Raw genomic sequence first — 25266 nt, 5'->3', positions numbered from 1 at the left:
ACGAAGAGGTCAGATGAAAACTGTGCAACGGACGACGCAGACACTTTGGGGCTGCTTGGTTTCTGACGCAGCCTCGCTTTGCTCGCCTTGCTGCACCGGTGTAAGCAATGAGGCGCTCGCCCGAGCAGGCGAGCCGATTTGGCTCTCCCACGCGAGCAAGCCAAATCTTACTCGCACGGTCTCTCAAAACGCCCAAATAAGAGAACCAAACAGGCACTGCACGTGCTATCCTCGCTCATCAGGAAGGTGTAACATTCCCCGGCGAAGAAACCAAGCAGGTCCTTCGCTCTTCTTCAGTGGTACAGAAGTAGAGATAGACCAATATAAACACAGCACAAACATTGTTCAAAGGCACAGCAAGCTCATGAGAAGAAGAAGAAAAAAGAATGTTTATTTCTATTTTCATGTTATCTTTAAGGTAGTTCGTACCAATAAATGATACGCCGTACGCTTTCGCCTGAATACAATCACGATGTTATACTGCAATGATGCATTTGCAGATCCTGGCCGGAGAAGAGGGGAGTTCTATACATCAAGGAACAAGGAATGAGAATTCGCTTTAGTTGATGGCCGACTCGATCCAGTGGTGGATACCTTTATATATACCAGATTGCCAGTACTAGGAGGTCTTGTTGCCGCCGCACTGCGGGCCCATGAAGATGACGTGCTGCAAGGCCGGTCTGAGCGGCGTAGAGGAGCAGGACATGGCCGGGGTGGTCTTGGCGATGGGGATCAGCGACTGCACCACGTCCGTCATCAGCGGCCGGTACTCCGCCTTCGTCTGGACGCACATCGCGGCGATGGCGGCGACCTGCTCCCAGTTGCATTATTCGTGTCATGTCAGTTAAAGATGTCGTACGTCTTGGTGTCATTGAACGGCTAACGATGAGCGGCATAATTGCAGAGTAAATGAGTAATAAATGGGAGAGTAGCGCCGTCAGAGCAGCAGGGACGTTAGAAAGGAAGAAGACCTGGATCAGATCCTTCAGGGCAAACTGGCCTTTCAGGGCAGGGTCAACCATCTGCACGAGTTTCTGGCGGTTCGTGAGTCGCGGAAGGGCCTGTGGAAACAAGACGAGTGCCTATTCAGTCACCATGACATGCAGTACTGATTACAGAGCGATCAGACATAACGTACATACCCAGGAAACCAGGACATGCTCTCCGGGCGGCCGCTGCGTGTCCACTGGTACCCGGCCGGTGAGCAGCTCCAGGAGCACAACCCCGTAGCTGTACACGTCCGACTTGGTCGTCAGCTTCCCCGTCGACGCGTACCTGCAAACAGCCTGCGATCAATCGACGCTACCAAAAGAAAAAGGAAGCATGCATGACAAGCTGATCGGAAATGGCGGCGGCGTGCTCGTCGTACTCTGGCGCGAGGTAGCCGGTGGTGCCGAGCACGCGGGTGACGACCTGCCCGTCGGCCTTGTTGGAGCCGACCTTGGCCATGCCGAAGTCGGAGACGCGAGCGTGGTAGTTGTGGTCCAGCAGGACGTTGCTGCAGTTGAAGTCGCGGTGGATCACGGCGGGGCTGCTGTGCTCGTGCAAGAACTTGAGCGCGCGCGCGCAGTCCAGCGCGATGCCCAGCCGCGTCTGCCAGTCCAGCGGCGGCGGCGGTGGTGGCCTCAGCTGGAGGCCTTGGCCTTCTGCAGCCGCGGACGACGCCGGCCGGGGCGGGTGGAGGTGGCTCTTGAGGCTGCCGTTGGGCATGTACTCGAACACCAGCAGCCGGTGGCTCTGGTCGGCGCAGTAGCCCAGCAGCCCCACCAGGTACGGCGAGTCCATCCGGCTCAGCAGGTCCACCTGCATTTAGTCACATTGTTTTCAGTTACTGCGACCAACTAGCAATGCGATGCGATCAAAAAGTCAAGTTCAGCTTTGCAGTGCAGGGTACACGAGTACTGCACTCCCTACTTACAGCAAATGTGAAACCTAAGCAAAGCAGCGCATTGCACATGCCCGGGTTAATTTCCTCGGTGCAACTCACTGGCTAGATCTCGATTCCTAATAAAACATGAAGTATGCCGGTAAGCCGCTCTACTGATTGCATTAGCAGCACTGCGTCCTGTGCATCTGCACACCAGTAACGTGTCAATACATCAGCGTCACAGCCACCGTGCCCCCCAGGACTTGAGCAGTGGCGGTCGATCGAGATACGGGACCATGTCAGGCAATCAGACGGCCAGATTGATGTGTGCGGTGCAGTCGTGCAGGTATTGGGTCGAAATGGCCGGGCAAGGGCCAGCAGCGGTCCGTGCCCACCTAGCTAGCCCTGCGACGCCTGCGGGTCAAGAAATAGCAGCATGCGTAAATGCACTGCCAGGTAGGATTACATCCCTGCAGTCCCACACTCGCGGCAGCAGAGTACCAATCATCAATGTGGAGGAGATATGTCTGCAACTTTGCATCCATCTCTGAACGAGTCTGCTTGAAAAGTCTTATGCCATTGGAGCACAAGGAAACAAAAACACACTAAATTTATCAGGCTCCCACCACCATGTTTAGTTTCTAGCGTACAAGTGAATCTGATAGGCATTCATAGATGCCGGCTTAAGAAGCCTACAATGCAGTGACAAAGAAAGGTTGGCCCTTGACACGAATGATTGCCCTTGTGTGAGCTTCCAAAATCTAGACCCAAACCTAGATTATGCTCGTGACGTTTGTCTTTTGTCCCATGCGAAGCTCGAACCCACAATGTGAAGCCTAATGGATGGCCGAGTCATCAGGCCGCACAATGAACACTATTACACTATCCGTTAGCACACGCTGCGCGTGACACGCCCTACCAGAAGCGTTGCCGGCACCAGCCGCTGTACCAGAACCCATACACTATTTCCCCGGCCCGCGGCCCGCGGGAGGACGCCATGCGGGTGCAACGGCAGCCGACAGGACCGGATCGACAAGGCTCGCGCGTCTCCCGTGTCCCGCCCGCCAAACGGCCGCAACCTACCGGCGCCGGGCTCGGGCTCACCCACCGCGAAACGCAAACTTTTCCCGTGCCGCGGCAGGTTTGGTCCCGCGCGCCGCGTCCGCCAATCGCCCAAGGAACCGCGCGCAACGGACGAGCCCGACGCCATCAGCCGGGCGCGCTGCGTCACGACGCCCACCAGGCTAAAGACAAGATGGAACAGTCTGTCACAGAAGGAGGCTCGCAGTCACGTTCGCACGCACGCGCGCGCAGCAGGCAGGCAGGCGGGCGGGCGGGCGGGCAGCCTGCCTTCCAGGTTACGTCCCGTCGCCACACCGCCCGTCCCGTCCCAACGGCCGATCCCAGGCCAGGCACACCAACCGCTGGAAGCTGGAAGCTGGAACTCGAACTACCCCGGCTGCTCTGCTCAGTCTCAGTGCTCGCTGCGGCAACAGGTAAGGTTGGTACGAGCGTACGCGAAGCGGAGCGCGACGTACGTGGACGTGCACATGGACGATGGCGTGAGCTGAAGGCGACGTGTGTGCGTGTGGAGTTGCTTGGCTTACCTCGATGCGGAACTCGCGCTCGCCCTGCCGCCGCTGGTCCAGCCGCAGCCGCTTGATGGCGGCGGTGGTGCCGTCGGCGAGCCGGCCGCGGAAGACCGCGCCGTAGGCGCTTCGCCCCACCACGTTGCACTCGCTGAACCCGTCCGTCGCGCGCTCCAGCTCCCGGTACGTGAACACCTGCGCGCCACGGCTCCGCGGCAGCTGCGCCGAGAACCCCAGGCGGCCGGCGTATATGCACCCTGTGCCTGCCGCGCGTGGGCGGCGTGGCCAGCAAAAGAAAACGAGCCATGAGAAAGATCGAACCAATGCGACGTACGGACACGGCGAACTTTGTAGCACTTACCGGCGCCGGCGTAGCCGCAACTGGTGTTATGGCTGCCGCAACTGGACGGCGGTGCGCCCGGCTTGCCGTCGCCGCTGCAGCTGCCGCCGGCGTCCGCCTTGCGCGGCCTCGCCCGGCGGGTCACGGCCAGGATGACGGCCACGGCGACGAGCAGCACGAGTCCTATGGCCAGAGCCGATACTGGCAGTATGGTGAAGAGCGGATTGGCCCGACCGCCGCTGCTGACATGGTCCCCCCTCGGCGCCGGCCACGGGGAGAACGTCCGCGGCGCGAGCCGCGCGTCCGCGAGGTCCTCCGCGGCGATAGGGGAAGGGGATGGTGCAGGCGGCGGCGAAGGCGGGGAGAACGCGTCCGCCATTCCGGCCGCCTTCGAGGATGGCGGATGGCCGGGTCGGTACGTCGTAGCCAGGACAGGGCAGTGGAGACGACACAGCGCGTAAACAGAGGGATAAGGGAGGCGACGAGCCGACGAGCGTACAGATATAGCTTTGCTACAAGGGGGTGCACAAGGAATTAGCGTAGAAGTAGAAACTCTCCCAATCTACTGCACCGTTTCCCTTTTCCCTGCGGCTGCAGTGCACGCAGAGGAACGCGCGTGGTAACGGAACAGCAGCTGCTTGTTGGTACGCTTGTAGCCTTGTACCTGCCTATGGCTCGTCCAACGAACTGGCACTGGCGTCGATGGGCGCTCAGCCTTATATTCACCTGTCACCGTGGCGTCGAGACGACACTGGTCGGTAGAATGCGATCGATCTAGATTCTCCGTAGGTTTCTGTTCGATTTTTACGCCATGCACGGCTCCGTTGTCTGGTGGCAATGATCGTGCCCGCGGACGGTTCTTCCCTTGTCGAAATGTAAATGTATGGACCAGATATGTGCACGGTGCCAAATTATGAAACTTACTGCAAGGTTCTTCTTCTGACAGTAGATGCGACCGTATCACGGCCCGTGATGGTTTTTACTCATACAATGCAGCCTCTTCGACACGCCGAGCTTATAAAAAACGGTGCTTGCCCGGGGCAAGTAAACCCGGCCGGTCGGTGGGAAATCCCTGCGGGCAAGGCGCCAAAACGGCCGAATTTTTTTTTAGCTCTTTTTTTGAAAAAAAAAATCACAAATATCTCCCAGGGGGTTTGATTTTAAAATCTAGAGTCTTAGCTCGGCGCCATGGTTGGTGGCGTCGAGCTTATATGTCTCGGCGCCATAGATTCTGGCACCTAGGTCAGGACTACGTCGGTGGCGTGGACGCTGACATGGCAGCCAGTTCGGCGCCGTGGATCTTGACGCCAAGCTGACGCCGAGCTTGGCGCCATGATTATTGGGGCCAAGCCTATCTTACGTATGGGCCTTCCCTTCTTTTCTCTCTTCGTCTCTCTCTACCGCTCTCGAGCCACCGTTGCCGCATCGCCGCGCCCATCGCCGCTCGTTGCCCCGGCTGTCCGCGCCCGCGCCGGCCACCGCGCCTGCGCCCGTGCCCGCCGCCCGCCGCGCGCCACCGCCGGCCCCGGCCCCTGCAGCACCCGGCCACGCCACCGCCGGTTTGGCTCGTCGCCCTCACCTACGCCCGACGTCTGCTGCGACTCCATCCTAGGGCCATCGACCCCGGCGTCCGCTGTGACTCCGCCGACATCCGCGACCCCGTCCACATTCCTGCCGCCCGACGTCCTAGGGCCGAGGGCGGTGGCCTTTGGCAAGGGCCGAGGGGAGGGGGTGCTGTCCGCCTAGAAGGCCACAACCGCCGCCATGCCCGAACAGTTTGGATAGGGCTGTTTGCCTATAGCGTCGCCTGCTCAAGCTCTTGAACTCGTCGGACAGGTAAAAATTATGAATATGCAATTTAGGTACTTAGTTAACTTTGATTGTAGTGTAGTAGTTCGATTATTTGTTATTTACTAGTTAATGTGATAACTCAGGTAGTTGATTTAGTTAGTGATCTAGTGAGATAGATATGTAGATAAATAGAAACATGGGTACATAGATTTAGTTACATAGCTACTTAGATAGGTAGTTATATATTTAGTTAACTAAATAGGATCTAACTATTTAGTGAGTACACTGTGTATATATACGTAGTTATTATCTTATTTACTTAGTTTATAGTTAGAAAGTACTTGTTAGGTATTATCTATCGTCTAATTTGGACTAAAGGACATATGTTTGAACTAGATGGACAACCTAGTGACCATATATCATGGAGGCACCGTTGAAAGCGATCGCTATGTATATGTTGAGTTTGTTGACATGCAAAGCAATCGCTATAGATACGTGGTATGTCAGTGAATGCAATCGTTCAATTCATCTTCTACAAGCTTGTTGCCTGGTTCAACGATAGACACGTCCATGCATAGAAGTTGCGGAGTGATGGAGAGATATGGGCTCTGAAACCAAAGGCACACCTAGAGAAGGCAAATGAAAAGGCTAGCACACATGAGGTTACATGTTTTGACCACGCCACAGGGCTTATCAAGTTGAGCATAGGGGCGGTACAACGTCCGACGGCGAGGTCCGAGAGTTGAGGATGCATGTGGTAATCCTCCAAGATTTCACATGCACTTGTGGTAAACCAAGGCAGTACCATTTTCTATGTTCTCATTTGGTGGCAGCAGCTAGGCATGGCAACTTTAATATCAAGAGTAGGATGCCTCACGAGTTCAGCGTTGATATGCTTGTGCACACATGGAGCCCCCGCTTCGTGCCTTTCTAGGACCCTAGAGAGTGGCCTACATATGATGGGCCAAAGTACATTGCGGATCCAGCTTACCGTTGGAACAAACGTGGATCAAGGAAGAGGACGAGGCATAGAATGGTTATGGATCAGATACCCGTAAGAACGAGGCGTGGGAGAGGAACCCCATTTCTTACTGACCCCGAGCAATATGAGTGCGGCAAGTGCGGTAGACTGGGCCACAGTTCACGCACTTGCCATTGGCATATTAGTGAGGTGCGACTATCGGTTGTTTTCATTATTTCATATTTGTCGTATTCATTCACTTTTTTTATGCATATCTCAATTTTTGCTTGTAATTGTGTCAATTACTTGTATATTTCTAAGTTTATGTTTCATTGTATATTGAATTTCTATTTTATTGACTTTTTTTGTAGGATGGCACAATTCCACCTGCTGGACCCGACGTTCGAGAAGACCCACCGATGACGCCTCATAGCGGAGGGGTAGGTAATAATCTATACGTCTTGTTCAAATTTTTGTGAGCGTACATGTGTTTGTGAAGTAAGGGAGACTATGTTTTATTCCATGCAGAACCTTCCGCTCCTTCATCCTAGAACCCACAATGAGTTTTTGGACATGTAGTACAATAATAGGTACACTCCTTTTCTGCAAAGAGTTGGCCTAGATGTCATCTCTTTTCAGGTTTGTCGTGGGTTGCCCAAATTCAACTCAGCGGGCATAACTACAGGTTGGATTGTCAGAAGAACAAGAAGATTTTTGATTAGGAGAAGCACCACCAGTACTACATTGAACAATGGGAGCTATTGCACGACAACGTGGACGAGAAGAACGAGCCACACACGAACCGTGAGTACAGGTGCTACCAAGCTTGGTACCAACGTGCAACACGTTGAAGGCTAAGGCTACAATGGACAGAAGATGACTACGCCGACATCGAGTCCTCCGACGATAAAGACACGACGATGACCAAACTACTCGTGTAGGAAGGCAGACGGAGGCAGGACCAATCTTGGACAGAGTGGTAAGTCAATTATCTAATTTTTTTATGTTAAGTTGCATACCAATCATTTAGCTAGGTTTCCTTATCATTGGTGCACCTTCGAGTCGTAGCATCCTTATAATTAATTTAATCATGCAACATAATCATGCCTTCAGAAGAGGACTGGATGGAGTTTGATTTCTTTCATTCTTTAGAGAATCCGTTCTGTTCATAAACCAATCATTTAGCTAGGTTTCCTTATCATTGGTCTAGATGCAAAAACTAAAAATTGAACAAACCTACTACTAGCAATAGATGTCAATCAGCTAGGTGTTTTGAAGACAATTTAGTACAACAGATGGAGTTAAGAAACTGGTCAGGAATTAACTAGTACTTCATACTAGATTAGTAGCGTCCTCATTTTTTAATGTCCACCACAATTTTACTGAGAACTTTGTTGAGGGGCAATACCCTCAAATACTCGGTTGAAGACATTGAGCACTTTCGTTCGAGAGTCAGGGATGACGACACACGTAACTTCCTAGACGTAAGATTCACAATATTCTTTCAAATATATTATTAATACGTTAATTTTTTTAGTTAATATAATTTTGTACAACAGAGACTGTCACGTCGACTACGCCGTGTGGCTGCTCATTGTGGTTGCAGGACAGTCATGATGCAAGATGTGCACGTTCCTTCCGTAGGCTTAGTTTCGTCTAGCCAAGTACCTACAGGGTCCATAGGCATTGCGTACGAGGACGAGGATGACGACGAGGTGGACCTGAGGAACGAGGAGCTTGGCCCGTCTCAGCTCTAGGATGCTCCCTCGACTCAGTCTACACAGCCTTTAGGCACTAAATGACGCTGTCCACCTGACCCTTACACTCCAGGCACCGACACTCTTGGTCAAAGGGTAAGGGTAAGACTAGGAGATAGTGAGGATTTGTCGTAGATGTTATTATATACTATTATGGACTTTATGGATTTTGTAGACTGTATGGACTATTATTATTGAATATGAACTACTATGGATTCTAATTATGGACTGTGTGGACTATTAATATGCTTATGTATATGGTTTCAGATGAATGTGACATATATTTGTATGTTTGAACATGTTGTATTGAGGTTAAATATTCATCTTGTCGGTGCAGAAAGTGACCAACTAGTGAATATTTATAGTTTTACCGTACGTTGTGATCGGAGGTGGCCTAGCACTCAATGACACAGGGTTTATACTGGTTCAGGTAACGTGCCCTACGTCCAGTTTGAGTCGGTCTCCTGAGCCCAGGTACTCGAAGTCTGCAGTGGGGTTACAAACGAGAAAGAGAAAGATGGGGTGTACGAGAGGTCCGATTGGCTCCGGTCGGAATGGCCGAGAGCGACAGGAGCTCCGCTATGAGCTAAGTGTTCAAGCGTGTGCTTGAGGTTCGAACCTGGCGGTTCTATGGTTGTGAGCTAGTGAACTTGATTGATCTAATGAATCTAAAGGGACTGGGCTTGAATCAACTTGGGTTAACTTGGTCTATTGGGAGAGAGCGCATCCCCTTTTATAGATGAAGGGGATGGCCTTACAAGTGAGAGGGAGAGAGTACGAATGCTTCTAAGCCTTGTTGCCCACGCCGACGGGTGCAGGATAATGGTAGGCGCCTACATACTATTGATGTCACTATAGAATATCAGATGCATGTGGGAGGTTACGTCGTCTTGTTCGGGTATGGCAGATATCGGTATCTGCTATACTGTTGATGCCTAGATGCATGTAAGGGGTTTTCACCATGTTTACTCGGTACGGTAATTTCGGCGCCCACAACACTATTGATGCCCAAGGGCATGTGGGGGGGGGGGAGGGCTTACCGTATGGGAGTCAATGGCGCCCACAACATCGTAGAGGGAAATGTCAACGCCTATAATACTGTTTGTGTTAGGGTGGTTGCAGAGTACTGTTTCTGCAGATGTACATGGTATGGTCCCTGGTACCGTGGTTTGACTTGTGCGCTTTCTCCGTTTGTCCCCTGGTCCTTTCCGAATGGGCGTCCTCAGTCGGATGGCTCTAGTCGGCTCTGGTCACGCCGGTTGGAGAAGAGCGATGAGCAGGGTTTCTATGAACCTCGGTCGGAGACACGAGGTCGGAGTCGGAAGTAGTGCTTGGGCCAGGCCTTCCGAAGTAGTCAATGAGCGGGTGTTGTTCCTCTTTGGCCAGACCTTTTGATCGGTGACTAGACCGCCCTTTTGGCCTGTTGTTTTAGACTCTTGGGCCGACCCATGAGTTGCGTGCTGTCTGCTTGGGCTGAGCCTTGGCGTGGAAGCCAGTCCCCGAGAGACCCTGGGTTTATGAACCCGACAGGAGCCCCCGAGCCCTCGGGTGATTCAAGTAGAATCATCCAGGGGATGTTTATCTTGACGATGGGTGCGCGTGAGCGCACCCGTGGGTGTAGCCCCCGAGCCCCTGGGTGGAACCGTCTAGGGGGTGTTTGTCAGTGGGCGTGTGTGCATGTTTTTAGTTGAGACAGAGTTGTCAATTAGGGCATCGTTGCGCAGCCATGGTGTTTAATCATTTTAGAGATTTGGGTGAGATGGAGTTTGCGGATCCTGGCGTCGATGCGCGCCGCGGGATTGGGTGAGGCAGTTAGTTTAGTTAGTTTGGGATCGGGCGAGCCAAAGCTCGTAGATCCTGATGGGGTGAGATTAGGGTCGTAGACCTAGGTTTATTTTGGAGCGCAGTCGGAAGTGTAGCCGGATGGGGTGAGATTAGGGTCATAGACCCAGGTGTTTGGAGCGCAGTCGAAAGTGTAGCCGGATGGGGCGAGATCGAGGTCGCAGACCTAGGTGTTTGGAGCATAGTCAGAAGTGTAGCCCGATGGGGCAAGATTGGGGTTGCAGACCCAGGTGTTTGGAGTGCAGTCGGAAGTGTAGCCAGATGGGGTGAGATCGGGGTCGCAGACCCGGGTTGTTTGGAGTGCAGTCGAAGCGTAGACGGATGGGGCGAGATCGGGGTCGCAGACCCGGGTTGTTTGGAGCATAGTTGGAGCATAACCGGATGGGGTGAGATCGGGGTTGCAAACCCGGGTTGTTTGGAGTGCAGTTAGAAGTGGCGAGTTCAGGGTCGCAGACCCAGACTTTTTGTGTCTTGAGCCCCCGAGCCTTGTTGGGCCTTAGGGGTCGGTGTGAGTTGTGTGCGTTACCCCATCCTTGGTTCCTCGTGATTGGAGGGGCTAAGTTTTGTCGCTTGTCCCGATCGCTCGGGCTCGAGTGACGCGCTCGGTGAGTTCGCTAACGAGTATGATCGAGCGGAATCTAGGTCCGTCATTCATGATGGGGTTAGCATAGCCCTCTTGTGACATTCCACTGCACCTTTACCTATAACCCGGTAGATGTCCGGGTCGTTCCGGAGACTGACCTGGGTGGCCTAATGGCCTCCCCTCGATGGAGATTCTGTGGGCTTGGCGAGAGGTTCAGGATCGAACGAGAAGGTTGAGATGACCCGGTCTGCCAGACTAGGCGAGGGCTGCACGGGGCTCATCTACGTTTTTCTCCCCTGGATTTATTCATGACGCAACACGGAGCGTTGTGATGCATTTCGCTGCACGTGCGATGCTTAGTTCCCGAGCCCCTAGGCGGTTTAGGGCCCGAATTGTCCGGGAGGCATGGGCGTATGGAATGAATGCATGTATGGATGTATGAAATGATTTATAAAAAATAGAGGGGGTTGGTAGTGTTTACCTTGATTTAAGTGACGGGGTTTGGAAAGCTTCAGTCAGAAACGTCCAACCGGGAGCCGTGCTCGTCGTTCATGATGGAGTCGGCATGGCCTACATGGGGCGTCCCTTTGCTCCTTACCTGTCCTTAGTGTTTATCCTGAGCGATTCGATCGACTCAGGGGGCCCGACGGTCTCTCCCGGCAGAGATCTCGTTTTTTTATTTTTCCAGGTCTGGCCTAGGGAAGCGGGGAGCCACCCGCGTGCGGTGGCACTTTGGTTCTTGTGCTTGGCATGCGGTAGTTGTTGGTCGTGCGGTAGTGGTGGGCCATGCCTAGGCCACGTCCCATGTGATTAGGAGCCGTTCCATCGAGCAGGGCATGTCTCATCAGTCAGGGCGTGTCTCATCTGCATTAAATGGGAAAGAGAGAGAGTTTCTTGCTTCACCGTTTGGCCTTCTCCGATCAGCGCGCACTTCCCTAACTGCTGTTCCCTTTTCCTTAAGTAGGAGAAGGGGAGGGTTTTTGCCCCATTCTTTTGCTTGTTCCTCATTTGCCGCCTCCTTTCCTCTTCCTTCTTGTCGTGAGCATTCCTGAGAGCCACGGTGGTTTCTAGGAAAGAAAGGGGAGAGAGCGAGGGAGAAGAGAGGAACTCACCAATCCTTTTGCGATCCCAGAGCAAAATGTCGGACTAGAGGTCGTCCACCATGAGGGAGTAGGTGTTGAAGGCCTTTGTTGCGAAGGGGTTCCTGCCGCCAAAGGAGGTGGTGCACTGGAGGGTTCTGGGAGGAAGGAGTTCCTGCAACCTTGGCCTAGCGAGGTGGTGTCTTTTCTTACCTTCCATGAGCGCGGGTTAGGGTACCCCGCTGAAAGCTCTAGTTTGGTTTTGGTGAATTAATGAAACCCTAAGTGCTAACCTAGTTTATCAAGTGATCATGAGATAGGTAGCACATTCCAAGTGGTGAAGCAAACGAAGATCATGCCATGATGATGATCAAGTGCTTGGACTTGGAAGGAAGAAAGAGAAAAACAAAAAGCTCAAGGCAAAGGTATAAACCATAGGAGCTATTTTGTTTTGGTGATCAAGACACTTAGAGAGTGTGATCACATTTAGGATTGATAGCCATACTATTAAGAGGGGTGAAACTCGTATCGAAATACGGTTGTCAAAGTGCCACTAGATGCTCTAACTCATTGCATATGCATTTAGGATCCAGTGGAATGCTAACACCCTTGAAAATGTTTGTGAAAATATGCTAACACATGTGCACAAGGTGATACACTTGGTGGTTGGCACATTTGAGCAAGGGTGAAGAAGTTAGATGTGAAAAGGAGTGAGTCTCACTGATCACAAGGTGACTGGACGCTGGTCCTAGAGGGACTGGCGCATCCGATCAAGTGTGGCAGCGTAGACGCCAGAGTCGGTCATCGACCAGGCACTGGGTCTTGGACTGACCGAACACTAAGGTCCAGGGTCCAGTCCTATTGTTGGGCAGCGCAGAGAAAAGTCACTGTGTGACTAGACACTGGAAGGGTCTGATCAAGCATGACCGGACGCGTTCGGTCGAAGAAAAATCCATTTCTAGAACCTTACTGGAAACAACTGGACGCTGGAGGCTGAGCGTCCGGTCTGTTTGTGCGCTACGTCCGATCAACAGATGACCGTTGAAATATGACGAATAGTATTTGAAGCAGGGGACATGTGGCGTGAATCACATGACCGGACGCTGAGGGCCAGCATCCGGTCGATCGGACCAGAGCGTCCGATCACCCCGCGTTGTGCCCAGTGAAGGGGTACAATGGCTCTATTTCGTGGGGGCTTCTATTTAAGCCCCATGACCGGTTGAAGCTTACACCTTTGGCCATTTTCATTGACATAACAACCTTGTGAGCTTAGCCAAAGCCCTCCCACTCATCTCCATCATTGATTCATCATCTTTGTGAGATTGGGAGAGAATCCAAGTGCATTGCTTGAGTATTTGCATCTAGAGGCACTTGGTGTTCGTGTTTCGCTACTAGATTTGCTTGTTACTCTTGGTGGTTGCCGCCACCTAGACGGCTTGGAGCAGCGAGGATCGTCAGAGGGTGGTGATTGTCTCTGGCTCCGATCATGATGATTTTAAGGGGTTCTTGACCTTTCCTCGGCAGAGAGTCAAAAGGTACTCTGGTGAATTGCTCGTGGCTTGTGTGATCCTCATCTTGTGTTGGTTGTGTGGCACCCTATTGAGGGTTTGGCATGTGAAGCCAATTAGCGCGTGAACCTCTAAGTGAGTGAATCGCCACAACGAGGACTAGCTTTCCGACAAGTAAGTGAACCTCGGTAAAAAATCATTGTATTCATCATTGATTATGAGGTGATTGGTCTTCATTGTTATTCATCCTTGTGATTTATTGGTTCCTTCATCTATACGGTGGTATAACCATCTTGATCACTCTCTTTACATTACTGTAAACTAGTTGTCAAGCTCTTTAGTGTAGCTAGTTGTGAGAGCTTGCTTGCTTGGTTGGTGTGGCTCTTTAGTTATCCTTTGAGAGCACACTAACATAGAGTAGTATCATAGATATTGTGTGAATAGATACTATCTAAACTAGAATTGTAGTAGGTGGCTTCCATTTTAAGTAGGCTAGCGCAACACTTGCTTCACCTCATAATTGTCTAACCATTTTGTTAAGTGTTGTTGTAGAAATTTTATTAGGCTATTCACCCCTCCTCTAGCCATTAGAACCTTTCAATGGTATCAGAGCTGAGGTCACCGTGATTTGAGGCTTAACAACCTTCGGTGTAAAAATGACTCAAATCAACAACACCAAGAAGCCACCCCAATTTGATGGCTCAAATTATCCTTATTGGAAGGCTAAGATGACAACATATATCAAGTAAATCAATAGAAAGATTTGGAAAGTGGTAGAAACAAAGATTGAGATAGAAGATGAAGAGGCTCCCACCACCGCCGAAGAAATACTTCTCCAAAACAATGACATTGCTCTTAGTCCCATCCATGATGCTTTGGATGAGAGAATCTTTGAGCAAATCAAGAACATTGAGAGAGCTCATGAGGCATGGAAGAAGTTGGAAGAGTCATTTGAGGACACTCAAGCCATGAAGGGTGCAAAGGCATATATTTACAAAGAAAAGTTTGCAAGCTTCAAGATGAAGGAAGATGAGAGTGTGCCAGACATGTTCCATCGGATGGAAGTGATTGTCAATGATCTCAAAGCACTTGGTGAGAAGATAGAGGACAAGGACTTCTCAAATAAGTTCTTGAGATGTTTACCCGCAAGATTTGGCATGTTGGTCACCTTGCTAGTAAGGACCGGTTTGAACACAATGACACCAAACCAAATCTTGGGAGATATTATGACCGATGATGCTTATAGAGATGAAGATGAGAAGGAAGAAAAGAAGGAGAAGAAAGATGAGAAGAAGGATGAGAAGAAGAAGAGTGTGGCATTCAAGGCCACATCATCCAAGGGCAAAGCTAAGCAAGAAACATCAAGTGAAGAAGATGAGTCTTGGGATGATGATGATGATGAGAAGATGGCCCTCTTTGTGAAGAGATTTGGCAAGTTCATGGTGAAGAAGGGCTACCATGCTAGAAGAAAGAAGTCTTCATCCAAGAACAAAGAAGAGTCAAGAAGGTGCTTCAAATGTGGAAGCAAAGATCATCTTGTTGCTCAATGCCCATACAATAGCGACAATGATGATGACAACAAGAAGAACAAGAAGAAGAACAAAAAGGAAAAGAAAGAGAAGAAGGACAAGATGGCCTTCAAGAAGAAGAAGGGTGGTTCATATGTGGTCACTTGGGATAGTGATGCTTCCTCAAGTGATGATAATGATAGTGATGATGACAAGACCACCAAGAAGAAGGCATTTGCAAGCATTGCTATCAATGAGAAGCCTTCTCTCTTCGAATCTTCATCATGCTTCATGGCTAAGGCCACTAAGGTACAAACTAGTGATGATGAAAGCGATGAAGAACATGATGCTAAAAATGAAAATGAAAATAACCATGATAGTGATAGTGATGATGATGAACTGACCAAAGATGAATTATTTGACATGCTAGAGGATGCTAGAGAACACTTCGACATCAAGAGAAGGGAATGCAAAAGCTTGCGTAAGGAACTAAAAGCCCTTAAGCAAGCCTTTGATGAGCTCAATGCATCTCATGAGAGGCTAGAGGAAGCCAATGAGAAGCTTGGCAAAGCTCACAAAAAGCTTGAAAATGCTCATTCCTCTTTGCTTGATGAGCAAAATAAAAAGAAGCATGTTGAAACTTGCAATGTAGGTTTAACTTGTGATATAATTGATGAATCACTATCTATGCCTATCATTGTTGCTCCTACTAACCCTTCTTATAGCACTTCCACTTCTACCTCATCTAGTAGTGATGGTCTCACTTGTGATGCCTCACTAGTGGTTGAGAATGAGAATCTCAAGAAGGAGGTCAATAAGCTCACTCACACCTTGGCTAAGGATTATGGTGGTGAGGACCGCTTGCTTATGTGCTTGGGTAGCCAAAGAGCTTCTCTCTACAAAGAGGGATTGTGCTACACCCCCAAGAAAGGCAAGGCGGCCTTTGCTCCTCACAAGACTAGTTTTGTGAAGAATAATGGTCAGTTTTACACTAGTTGCAAGCAAGTTGGTCATGTAGAGCAAAAATGCATGAACAAGAAATCACAAGCTAATGTATCCTTCATAAAGCTTGATTCATGCTATATGCTTACTAAGGGTACAAATGGTGTGAAGGCTAAGTTCATTGGTAAACCATGGATGGGCTCAAAGAAGAAAGCCATTTGGGTATCAAAGAGCTTAGTGACTAACCTTCAAGGACCCAAGCAAGTTTGGGTACCTAAAAATAATTGATCTTCTTTTGTAGGTTAATTATAAAGCCGGAGGAAGGCATTGGGTTCTTGATAGTGGGTGCACTCAACACATGACCGAAGATGCAAGAATGTTCAACTCAATCAACACTAATGACAATGATGGTTATGATAGTATCACATTTGGTGATAATGGCAAAGGCAAGGTCAAAGGGCTTGGTAAGATTGCAATATCCAATGACATGAGCATATCCAATGTGTTGCTAGTAGAGAGCTTGAACTTTAATTTGCTATCCGTGGCTCAATTGTGTGATCTTGGATTCAAATGCATATTTGGGGTAGATGATGTAGAAATCATAAGTGTAGATGGCTCTAACTTGATCTTCAAAGGCTTTAGATATGAGAATCTATACTTGGTTGATTTCAATGCTAGTGAAGCTAAATTATCTACATACTTGTTCACTAAGTCTAGCATGGGTTGGTTATGGCATAGAAGGCTTGGTCATATTGGAATGAAACAATTGAATAGATTGGTTAAGCATGACTTGGTTAGAGGCTTGAAAGATGTTGTGTTTGAAAAGGATAAGCTTTGTAGCTCTTGTCAAGCCGGCAAACAAGTTGGAAACACCCATCCTAAGAATAGCATGATGAGCACTAGTAAAGTATTTGAGTTATTGTACATGGATTTGTTTGGGCCAACACAATACACTAGTATCGGTGGAAACAAATATAGCTTTGTGATAGTGGATGACTACACTAGATACACATGTGTATTCTTTCTAGTGGACAAAAGTGATGTGTTTGCAATATTCAAATCATTTGTCAAGGGCATTCACAATGAGTTTGAAACAACCATCAAGAGAGTTAGAAGTGACAATGGTAGTGAGTTCAAGAACACTAGAATTGATGAGTTAGTGATGAATTTGGAATTAGACATCAATTCTCGGCCAAGTACACACCTCAATCAAATGGCCTTGTTGAGAGAAAAAATAGAACACTCATTGATATGGTAAGGTCTATGCTTAGTGAGTACAATGTGAGTCAATCTTTTTAGGCCAAAGCTATCAACACGGCTTGCTATTGTAGCAACCGCCTCTATTATCACCGATTGAAAGAGAAGACACCATATGAGCTCTTGAATGGTAGAAAGCCCAACATTGCATATTTTTGGGTCTTTGGTTGCAAATGCTATATCTTGAAGAAAGACACTAGATTGGGCATGTTTGACAAGAAATGTGATGAAGGATTCCTACTTGGATATTCCACTACAAGCAAAGCATATAGAGTTTGGAATTCGGATAGTGGTACTCTTGAAGAAGTTCATGATGTTGAATTTAATGAAACCAAGGGTTCACAAGTAGAGAATGAGAACTTAGAGGATGTTAGAGACATTCAACTTTCAAATGCCATGAAGAACATGGATATTGGTGAATTGATGCCTAGGCAAGTGAATGATGAAGAAGATGATCAAGTGCAAGTGCTCTCTAACTCAAATGTGCAAGATGATACAAATCAAGCTAGTACAAGTGGCTCTCATGACTATGAACAAGATCAAGTGGCTAGTACATCATCTCAACCCAATGACCAAGCAAGTGCAAGCAATCAAGTTCCAATGCTCCAACCAACCAATATTGCAAGAGATCATCCATTGGACACCATCATTGGTGATATTTCAAGAGGTGTACAAACAAGATCAAGATTGGCATTATTTTGTGAACACTTCTCATTTGTGTCATCCATTGAACCAAAGAAGATAGATAAAGCATTGAAGGATGTTGATTGGGTGAATGCTATGCATGAAGAATTGAATAACTTCACAAGAAATCAAGTATGGGAGTTGGTAGAAAGACCAAAGGGGCACAATGTGATTGGAACCAAATGGGTCTTTAGAAACAAGCAAGATCAAGATGGGATAGTAGTAAGGAACAAAGCAAGATTGGTAGCACAAGGCTATACACAAGTTGAAGGTCTTGACTTTGGAGAAACATGTGCCCCGGTTGCTAGATTGGAAGCAATTAGAATCTTGCTAGCCTATGCTTGTGCCCACAACATCAAGCTCTATCAAATGGATGTTAAGAGTGCATTTCTCAATGAAGAAGTATATGTTGAGCAACCTTCCAGTTTTGAAGATGACAAGAAGCCCAACCATGTGTACAAGTTGAAGAAGGCATTGTATGGCTTGAAGCAAGCACCTAGAGCATGGTATGAGAGATTGAGGGACTTCCTACTCTCTAAAGGGTTCATGATGGGAAAGGTTGACACCACTCTTTTCATCAAAAAGATTGGAAAAGACTTGTTTGTGTTGCAAATCTATGTTGATGACATCATATTTGGATCAACCAATCAAGATTTTTATGATAAGTTTGGAAAGATGATGGCTAATGAGTTTGAGATGTCCATGATTGGAGAGTTGAGTTACTTCCTTGGTCTTTAAATCAAGCAATTGAAGAATGGTACTTTTGTGAGTCAAGGCAAGTATATCAAGGATATGATCAAGAAGTTTGGCATAAGTGATAGTAAAGTCATTAGTACACCAATGGGAACCAATGGCAACTTGGATAGTGATGCAAGTGGAAATATGGTGGATCAAAAATTGTATTGGTCTATGATTGGAAGCCTACTCTATGTGACCGCATCAAGGCCGGACATCATGTTTAGTGTATGCATGTGTGCAAGATTTCAAGCCTTACCAAGAGAAAGTCATTTGAAGGCTACTAAGAGAATATTGAGGTACTTGAAGCATACACCAAATGTTAGTTTGTGGTATCCCAAAGGAGCAAAGTTTGAGCTAGTTGGTTACTCTGACTCAGATTATGCGAGATGCAAAGTTGAAAGGAAGAGCACCTTGGGCACATGTCAACTATTTGGAAGATCACTTATTTTATGGTCATCAAAGAAGCAAAATAGTGTTGCATTATCAACCGCCGAAGCCAAATACATATCCTCTAGTAGTTGTTGTGCACAAATACTTTGGATGAAGGCTACTTTGAGTGACTTTGGAATCAAGTTCAAGAAAATGCCATTGCTATGTGACAATGAGAGTCCAATCAAGTTGACTAACAATCCGGTTCAACATGCAAGAACAAAGCACATAGATGTCTGTCACCATTTCATAAGAGATCACCAACAAAAAGGGGACATTTGCATTGAGAGTGTAGGCACCAAAGATCAACTTTCCCTTATATTCACCAATCCATTGGATGAGAAAAGGTTTTGCAAGCTAAGGAATGAGTTGAACATATTGGATTTCTCAAATATGTGTTGATGCACCCCCCACTTATACGACATGCCTCTCCTTCGAGCAATCCAAGGTAAAAGTTGATTGGCATGACATATAGCCTTGCTAAGGACATGTTTAGTGCATCTAGTCATCTCTCCATTTTATTAGGCTCATTCATGAAAATCAAATGAATTTCATGTTTATATGGTATCACTATTGCTTCTATGCTTGACTTAATCTAGTGGTAGCATATGACATGTTTATGGGCTTGTAAACCTAGTGTTTAATCTAGAAAATGAGCTCTAAGTGTTTAACTCAACATGGTACAAGATAGCCCTTATTTGGAGGTGTGAAGAAGCTTGTCCTTGAATCAAACCGAGTTAAATATCTTTGGCAAACGATCTAGATTGGACCAAATTTGGGAAAATGATCCTCACCCCATTGATTGACATTGATAATCTCTACCAATCTATATTTTAAACCTTTGTGGTCATTGATGACAAAGGAGGAGAAAATAGTGCACAAAGATAGTGAAAAGACAACACAAAGGGGAAGAGAAATAAAGATACAAGTGATAGGGGGAGAACTTGACATAAGGGGAGAGATATGATAAAAGGAAAGGGATCAATTAAAATTTTAAGCACACAAGTAGGGGGAGCAAGCTCATGAACTTATATGGTGCATTTGAATGTGCATGGCATAAATTTTAAATTTAAAATATCCATGCTTATGTGATGTATGCTAGTTGTAAGATTGAATGATGAAATGAAATCACTAGATAACTTTCATTTCCAAGTAAGTTTTTACAAGTGGTATCTTTTCAAAGTATGTTTCCAAGTGGTATAGAGCTAACCATGGTGCTAAGGATGGTATAATGGTGCACTTCAATTGGTATCATGCTTCAAAGGTCCATCTTTTATACCTTAGCATCATTTGGTAGACATTGTCTCCTATATTTCCTATCTAAGCATATGTGCAAACTTCAATCCAAACTCTTAGCACATATGTAGGGGGAGCAATTGCTACCATTTGGGGTTCATGAAACTTGTCCATATTCTTTTACACATCATAAATATGCTTGGGCAAGCAACATGGATTCAATTGAATTTCAATTCATATCTTTGTGAAAGGGTTGTCGTCAATTACTAAAAAGGGAGAGATTGAAAACTCTAGTTTGGTTTTTGTGAATTGATGAAACCCTAAGTGCTAACCTAGTTTATCAAGTGATCATGAGATAGGTAGCACATTCCAAGTGGTGAAACAAATGAAGATCATGCCATGATGAGGATCAAGTGCTTGGACTTGGAAAGAAGAAAGAGAAAAACAAAAAGCTCAAGGCAAAGGTATAAACCATAGGAGCTATTTTGTTTTGGTGATCAAGACACTTAGAGAGTGTGATCACATTTAGGATTGATAGCCATACTATTAAGAGGGGTGAAACTCGTATCGAAATACGGTTGTCAAAGTGCCACTAGATGCTCTAACTCATTGCATATGCATTTAGGATCTAGTGGAATGCTAACACCCTTGAAAATGTTTGTGAAAATATGCAAACACATGTGCACAAGGTGATACACTTGGTGGTTGGCACATTTGAGCAAGGGTAAAGATGTTAGATGTGAAAAGAAGTGAGTCTCGCTGATCACAAGGTGACCGGACGCTGGTCCCAGAGGGACCAGCGTGTCCGATCAAGTGTGGCAGCATAGACGCCAGCGTCGGTCATTGACCGGATGCTGGGTCTTGGACTGACCGGACACTGAGGTCTAGGGTCCGGTCCTATTGTCAGGCAGTGTAGAGAAAAGTCACTGTGTGACCGGATGCTAGAAGGGTCTGGTCAAGCATGACCGGACACGTTCAGTCGAAGAAATCCATTTCTGGAACCTTACTAGAAACGACCGGACGCTGGAGGCTGAGCATCCGGTCAGTTTGTGCACTGCATCCGGTCAACAAATGGCCGTTGAAATCTGATGAACAGTATTTGAAGCAGGGGACATGTGGCATGAATCACATGACCGAACGCTGAGGGCCAGTGTCCGGTCGATCGGACTGGAGCGTCCAGTCACCCCGTGTTGTGCCTAATGAAGGGGTACAACTGCTATATTTCATGGGGGCTTCTATTTAAGCCCAATGACTGGTTGAAGCTTACACCTTTGGCCATTTTCATTGACATAGCAACCTTGTGAGCTTAGCCAAAGCCCTCTCACTTGTCTCCATCATTGATTCATCATCTTTGTGAGATTGGGAGAGAATCCAAGTGCATTGCTTGAGTGTTTGCATCTAGAGGCACTTGGTGTTCATGTTTCGCTGTGGGATTCGCTTGTTACTCTTGGTGGTTGCCACCACATAGATGGTTTGGAGCAGCGAGGATCATCGAGCAGAGGGTGGTGATTGTCTTTGGCTTCGATCGTGGTGATTGTAAGGGGTTCTTGACCTTTCCCTAGTGGAGAGCCAAAAGGTACTCTAGTGAATTGCACATGGCTTGTGTGATCCTCATCTTGTGTTGGTTGTGCGGCACCCTATTGAGGGTTTGGCGTGTGAAGCCAATTAGCGCGTGAACCTCCAAGTGAGTGAATCGCCACAACAAGGACTAGCTTTCCGGCAAGTAAGTGAACCTTGGTAAAAAATCGTTGTGTTCATCATTGATTCTGAGGTGATTGGTCTTCATTGTTATTCATCCTTGTGATTGATTGGTTCCTTCATCTACACGGTGGTATAACCATCTTGATCACTCTCTTTACATTACTACAAACTAGTTGTCAAGCTCTTTAGTGTAGCTAGTTGTGAGAGCTTGCTTGCTTGGTTGGTGTGGCTCTTTAGTTAGCCTTTGAGAGCACACTAACATAGAGTAGTATCATAGATATTGTGTGAATAGATACTATCTAAACTAGAATTGTGGTAGATGTCTTGCATTTTAAGTAGGCTAGCGCAACACTTGCTTCGCCTCATAATTGTCTAACCATTTTGTTAAGTGTTGTTGTAGAAATTTTATTAGGCTATTCACCCCCCCTCTAGGCATTAGGACCTTTCACCCACGCACTAGTTCCTGCGTGGGCTCCTCAATGAGTGGGGTCTAGAGCTACAGCGCCTTAACCTAATGGGGGTGCTGCATATCGCTGGCTTCATCACCGTCTGTGAGGCTTTCCATGGGACAGAGCTGCATGTGGATTTCTTCCAGTGGCTGTTCTCTAGGAGAGCCTTGATGGTGGGGAATCCAGCCAAGATTGCGCCGGTGGGGGGTTTCGCCCTGTAGAGGAAACCGAGCGTGGGTGGCTTGTATCCCGTGTACCTCCCCTGCAACTCCAATCGGGGGTGGCATGGGGAGTGGTATTACATTAGGAATTCAGCGGAGGCACCATTCCCGATGTTCACTGGCAAGAGGCCAGAGAAGCAGGAAAGTTGGTCATGGGGTTGCGCCCGCAAGGAGAGGAAGAAGGTGGAGGTCATCGAGAAGGAGCTCCAAAAGCTTGTGCGGCGTGGTCTTGATGGGGTACGGGTGTTCCACACCCTCTACCGCCACCGGGTTGCATCATTGGTGAAGAGAACGTGACCGATGTGGTTGTACAGCGGCCCGTCAGACCTGAACCGAGCATCGCCAGAGGATTTGCCGGACGATGAGGTCTGGAGTCGCATTGGCCGGGTGTGGGGGTATTAACCCCTATACCCTTACGGCTAAGCTTGGGCCGGCCTAGATCGATGGGTTTGGTCCACCCGAAAGACGACGTGCGGCCCAGCCAACCTGATCGGAGTCTCACACAAGGAGTCAAGGGGGATTTGGTGATCAAGCAGGATCCTGGTCAGTTAGAATAGGAATCCTTATCCGGCCACATATGGTAATTGTAACTGACTAGGATTAGTTTCCAGATCTATAACCCTACCCCCTGGACTATATAAGGCGGGTAGGGGATCCCTCTAAAAAACATCTCTCATTAACATACAACAATACAAATCAGACACAGGACGTAGGTATTACGCCTTCTTGGCGGCCGAACCTGGATAAAACCTCATGTCTGTCTTGCGTCACCATCTTGTTTGTGGCTTGCGCATCTGTCTGCCAACAATCTACTACCTTGGGCATACCCCTAGGTAGACTACCGACCATATTTCATCGACAGTGGCGCGCCAGGTAGGGGGTGTGCATACTGCTCTCCAAGCAAACAAGATGGTCATCGTCTCTGCCTCCATGGCTATGCCAAACGGCCTCACGTTCACCGTTGGCCAGATCACCTAGACCACCGGCGTCGACGACTTCATCGCCATGACCACGGAGGAGGCATGGATTCAGTCTGCGCCGACCACTGCTTCACCTGCATCGGCTATGGCTCCGACCACGATGGGTACGGCTCCGACCATGATGGATCTAGCTCCGACCATGGTACATCTAGTTCCGACCACGCCTACATCATCTTCGGCCACGCCGACAAATCGTTGTCCGCTTCCCCGCTACAAAGGGAAGCAGATCAACAACACAGACCTACTCGACTCCATCGATCAGGTCGGCACCAAACTCGCTAAAACCCTAGCTCTGGTAAGTACGATTCAAAGTCAACCTAACGAGCAGGTAACCGCTCCCCACAATAGATCTACCCGACCAGCTCGGACCAGTCATCCTGCACGACTTGGTACAGATCTCGTGGTAATATCTACTCCTAAAGGGCGCTCCGCTCATCGCCGGCCAGCCTCCACGACGGGCCTCTAGCTCTTCGAGTACGAAGCCTCGACGGAGAACCACTAGGTCTAGCCCTACGGCCTACAAAACGCTACCTCTAGCTATGCGTATAACCTACAACGCCGCTTGGATCTGTGTTTTATGCACCGACCTCGGGCGAAGCCGTGCAACTTCGTCAACATGATCTGGACTAAAGATTATCAAGAAGGATCCATCCACACAGTCCAAAAGGGCGACTCTAGCTCCTCGTCTGGCATCGCATCTAATGCATCTATCCACACCGAGCTTCAGCATCACAAAGACGATGGCGTTAAGTATGATCTGGATCTGCCAGACCACGCCCTGGGGTTTTCACAATTCCTGTCTTTTCTGCCAAGATGAGGGGATTTGATCCATGTTGTCAGCAATGACGAACTGCCAGCAGTTGGCGAAACAGAGCAAGAAAGGACTACATGCGAAGCACGCAATATTGACTAGTTTAATCACTGACAAATCGAAGCCAAAGCAGACCAGGAGGCGCGATGCATAAGGGTCCAGCCACACGACCTCAACGATGCTTTCGATAGGGTGGGGGACAAACAGGTCTTTAGGACTCCCAGTGCCAATGTAGCTGTTGCCATGGCGACAATGCAACGGCTACCCAAGACCCCGGAAACCCAAGCGGTTCGTGATGAAATACAAGCCTATCTGACGGCTGCTATGGCCCAGACCGTAGAGATTGTAAATTAAGTTCGGGCTCCATCCATCTCAGTCGAGTCAAGCCACAGTCGCTAGCACCCAAGTCGCTCACAGCCACTCAACCAACGTGGCTCATGCAATAACGACCCATCAGACAACCGTCAAGGCGGAAACGGTGGCCATGATGGTGGTCAGGATGACAACCGCCATCGGGAGGACAACCGCCGTGATGTCCGGGACGATAATCGCCGAGACAACCGCGACAATCGCCGTAGGGTTAATCCAGATGGCAATCGAGATCACCACGATGGCAATAATGATCTCCGCCATTACCTCGGTGGACGCGATCTGCGCGCTCGCATCAACCAGAGAGCCGATGATCGAGCATCCTATGAAAGCTATTGCCGTATGGAGTATGACACTACCCACGGCCCGCCAGGTTTGAAGCAGTTTACTCCACACCTTCACCAAGTCATATGGCCCAAGAATTTCAAGCTCGAGAAACTTCAGAAGTATGACGGCAAGGAAAACCCCGAATTATGGGTCATGCTCTATGAAACTGTGTGCCGATCAGCCATGGCTGATGAGCACGTCATGTCTAACTACTTCCTAGTCGCTGTTGGCCATGCAGGACACCAATGGCTGGTTAGCTTGCTGGCAAACTACTTTGATTCTTGGCAGGAGCTCAAG

The 25266-nt window shown here is 48.3% G+C and overlaps 1 protein-coding gene across 2 annotated transcripts; it reads right to left on the bottom strand.

Moving 5' to 3' along the window:
- Window positions 1-348: 348 nt before the first annotated feature.
- Window positions 349-4277, bottom strand: LOC136513312 (probable serine/threonine-protein kinase PBL7). 2 transcript variants are annotated; one of them, XM_066507299.1, is made up of 7 exons: window positions 3818-4277; window positions 3475-3719; window positions 1370-1803; window positions 1143-1275; window positions 972-1061; window positions 595-811; window positions 349-525 (listed from the first exon to the last, which is right to left on the bottom strand). In XM_066507299.1, exons 1-6 carry the CDS (start codon window positions 4173-4175, stop codon window positions 620-622), a joined length of 1452 nt encoding a protein of 483 aa, XP_066363396.1. In that variant the 5' UTR covers window positions 4176-4277; the 3' UTR covers window positions 349-525; window positions 595-619. The 2 variants fall into 2 exon arrangements, with proteins under 2 accessions (XP_066363396.1, XP_066363395.1); XM_066507298.1 differs by having other exon boundaries at window positions 349-587; window positions 636-811.
- Between the last annotated feature and the right edge of the window lie 20989 nt (window positions 4278-25266).

This window comes from Miscanthus floridulus, chromosome 16 (assembly GCF_019320115.1).
Source record: "Miscanthus floridulus cultivar M001 chromosome 16, ASM1932011v1, whole genome shotgun sequence".
Classification (NCBI taxonomy): domain Eukaryota; kingdom Viridiplantae; phylum Streptophyta; class Magnoliopsida; order Poales; family Poaceae; genus Miscanthus; species Miscanthus floridulus.
The sequence above is the reverse complement of the archived record's forward strand: the minus strand, read 5'-3'. Positions and strand labels throughout refer to the sequence as shown.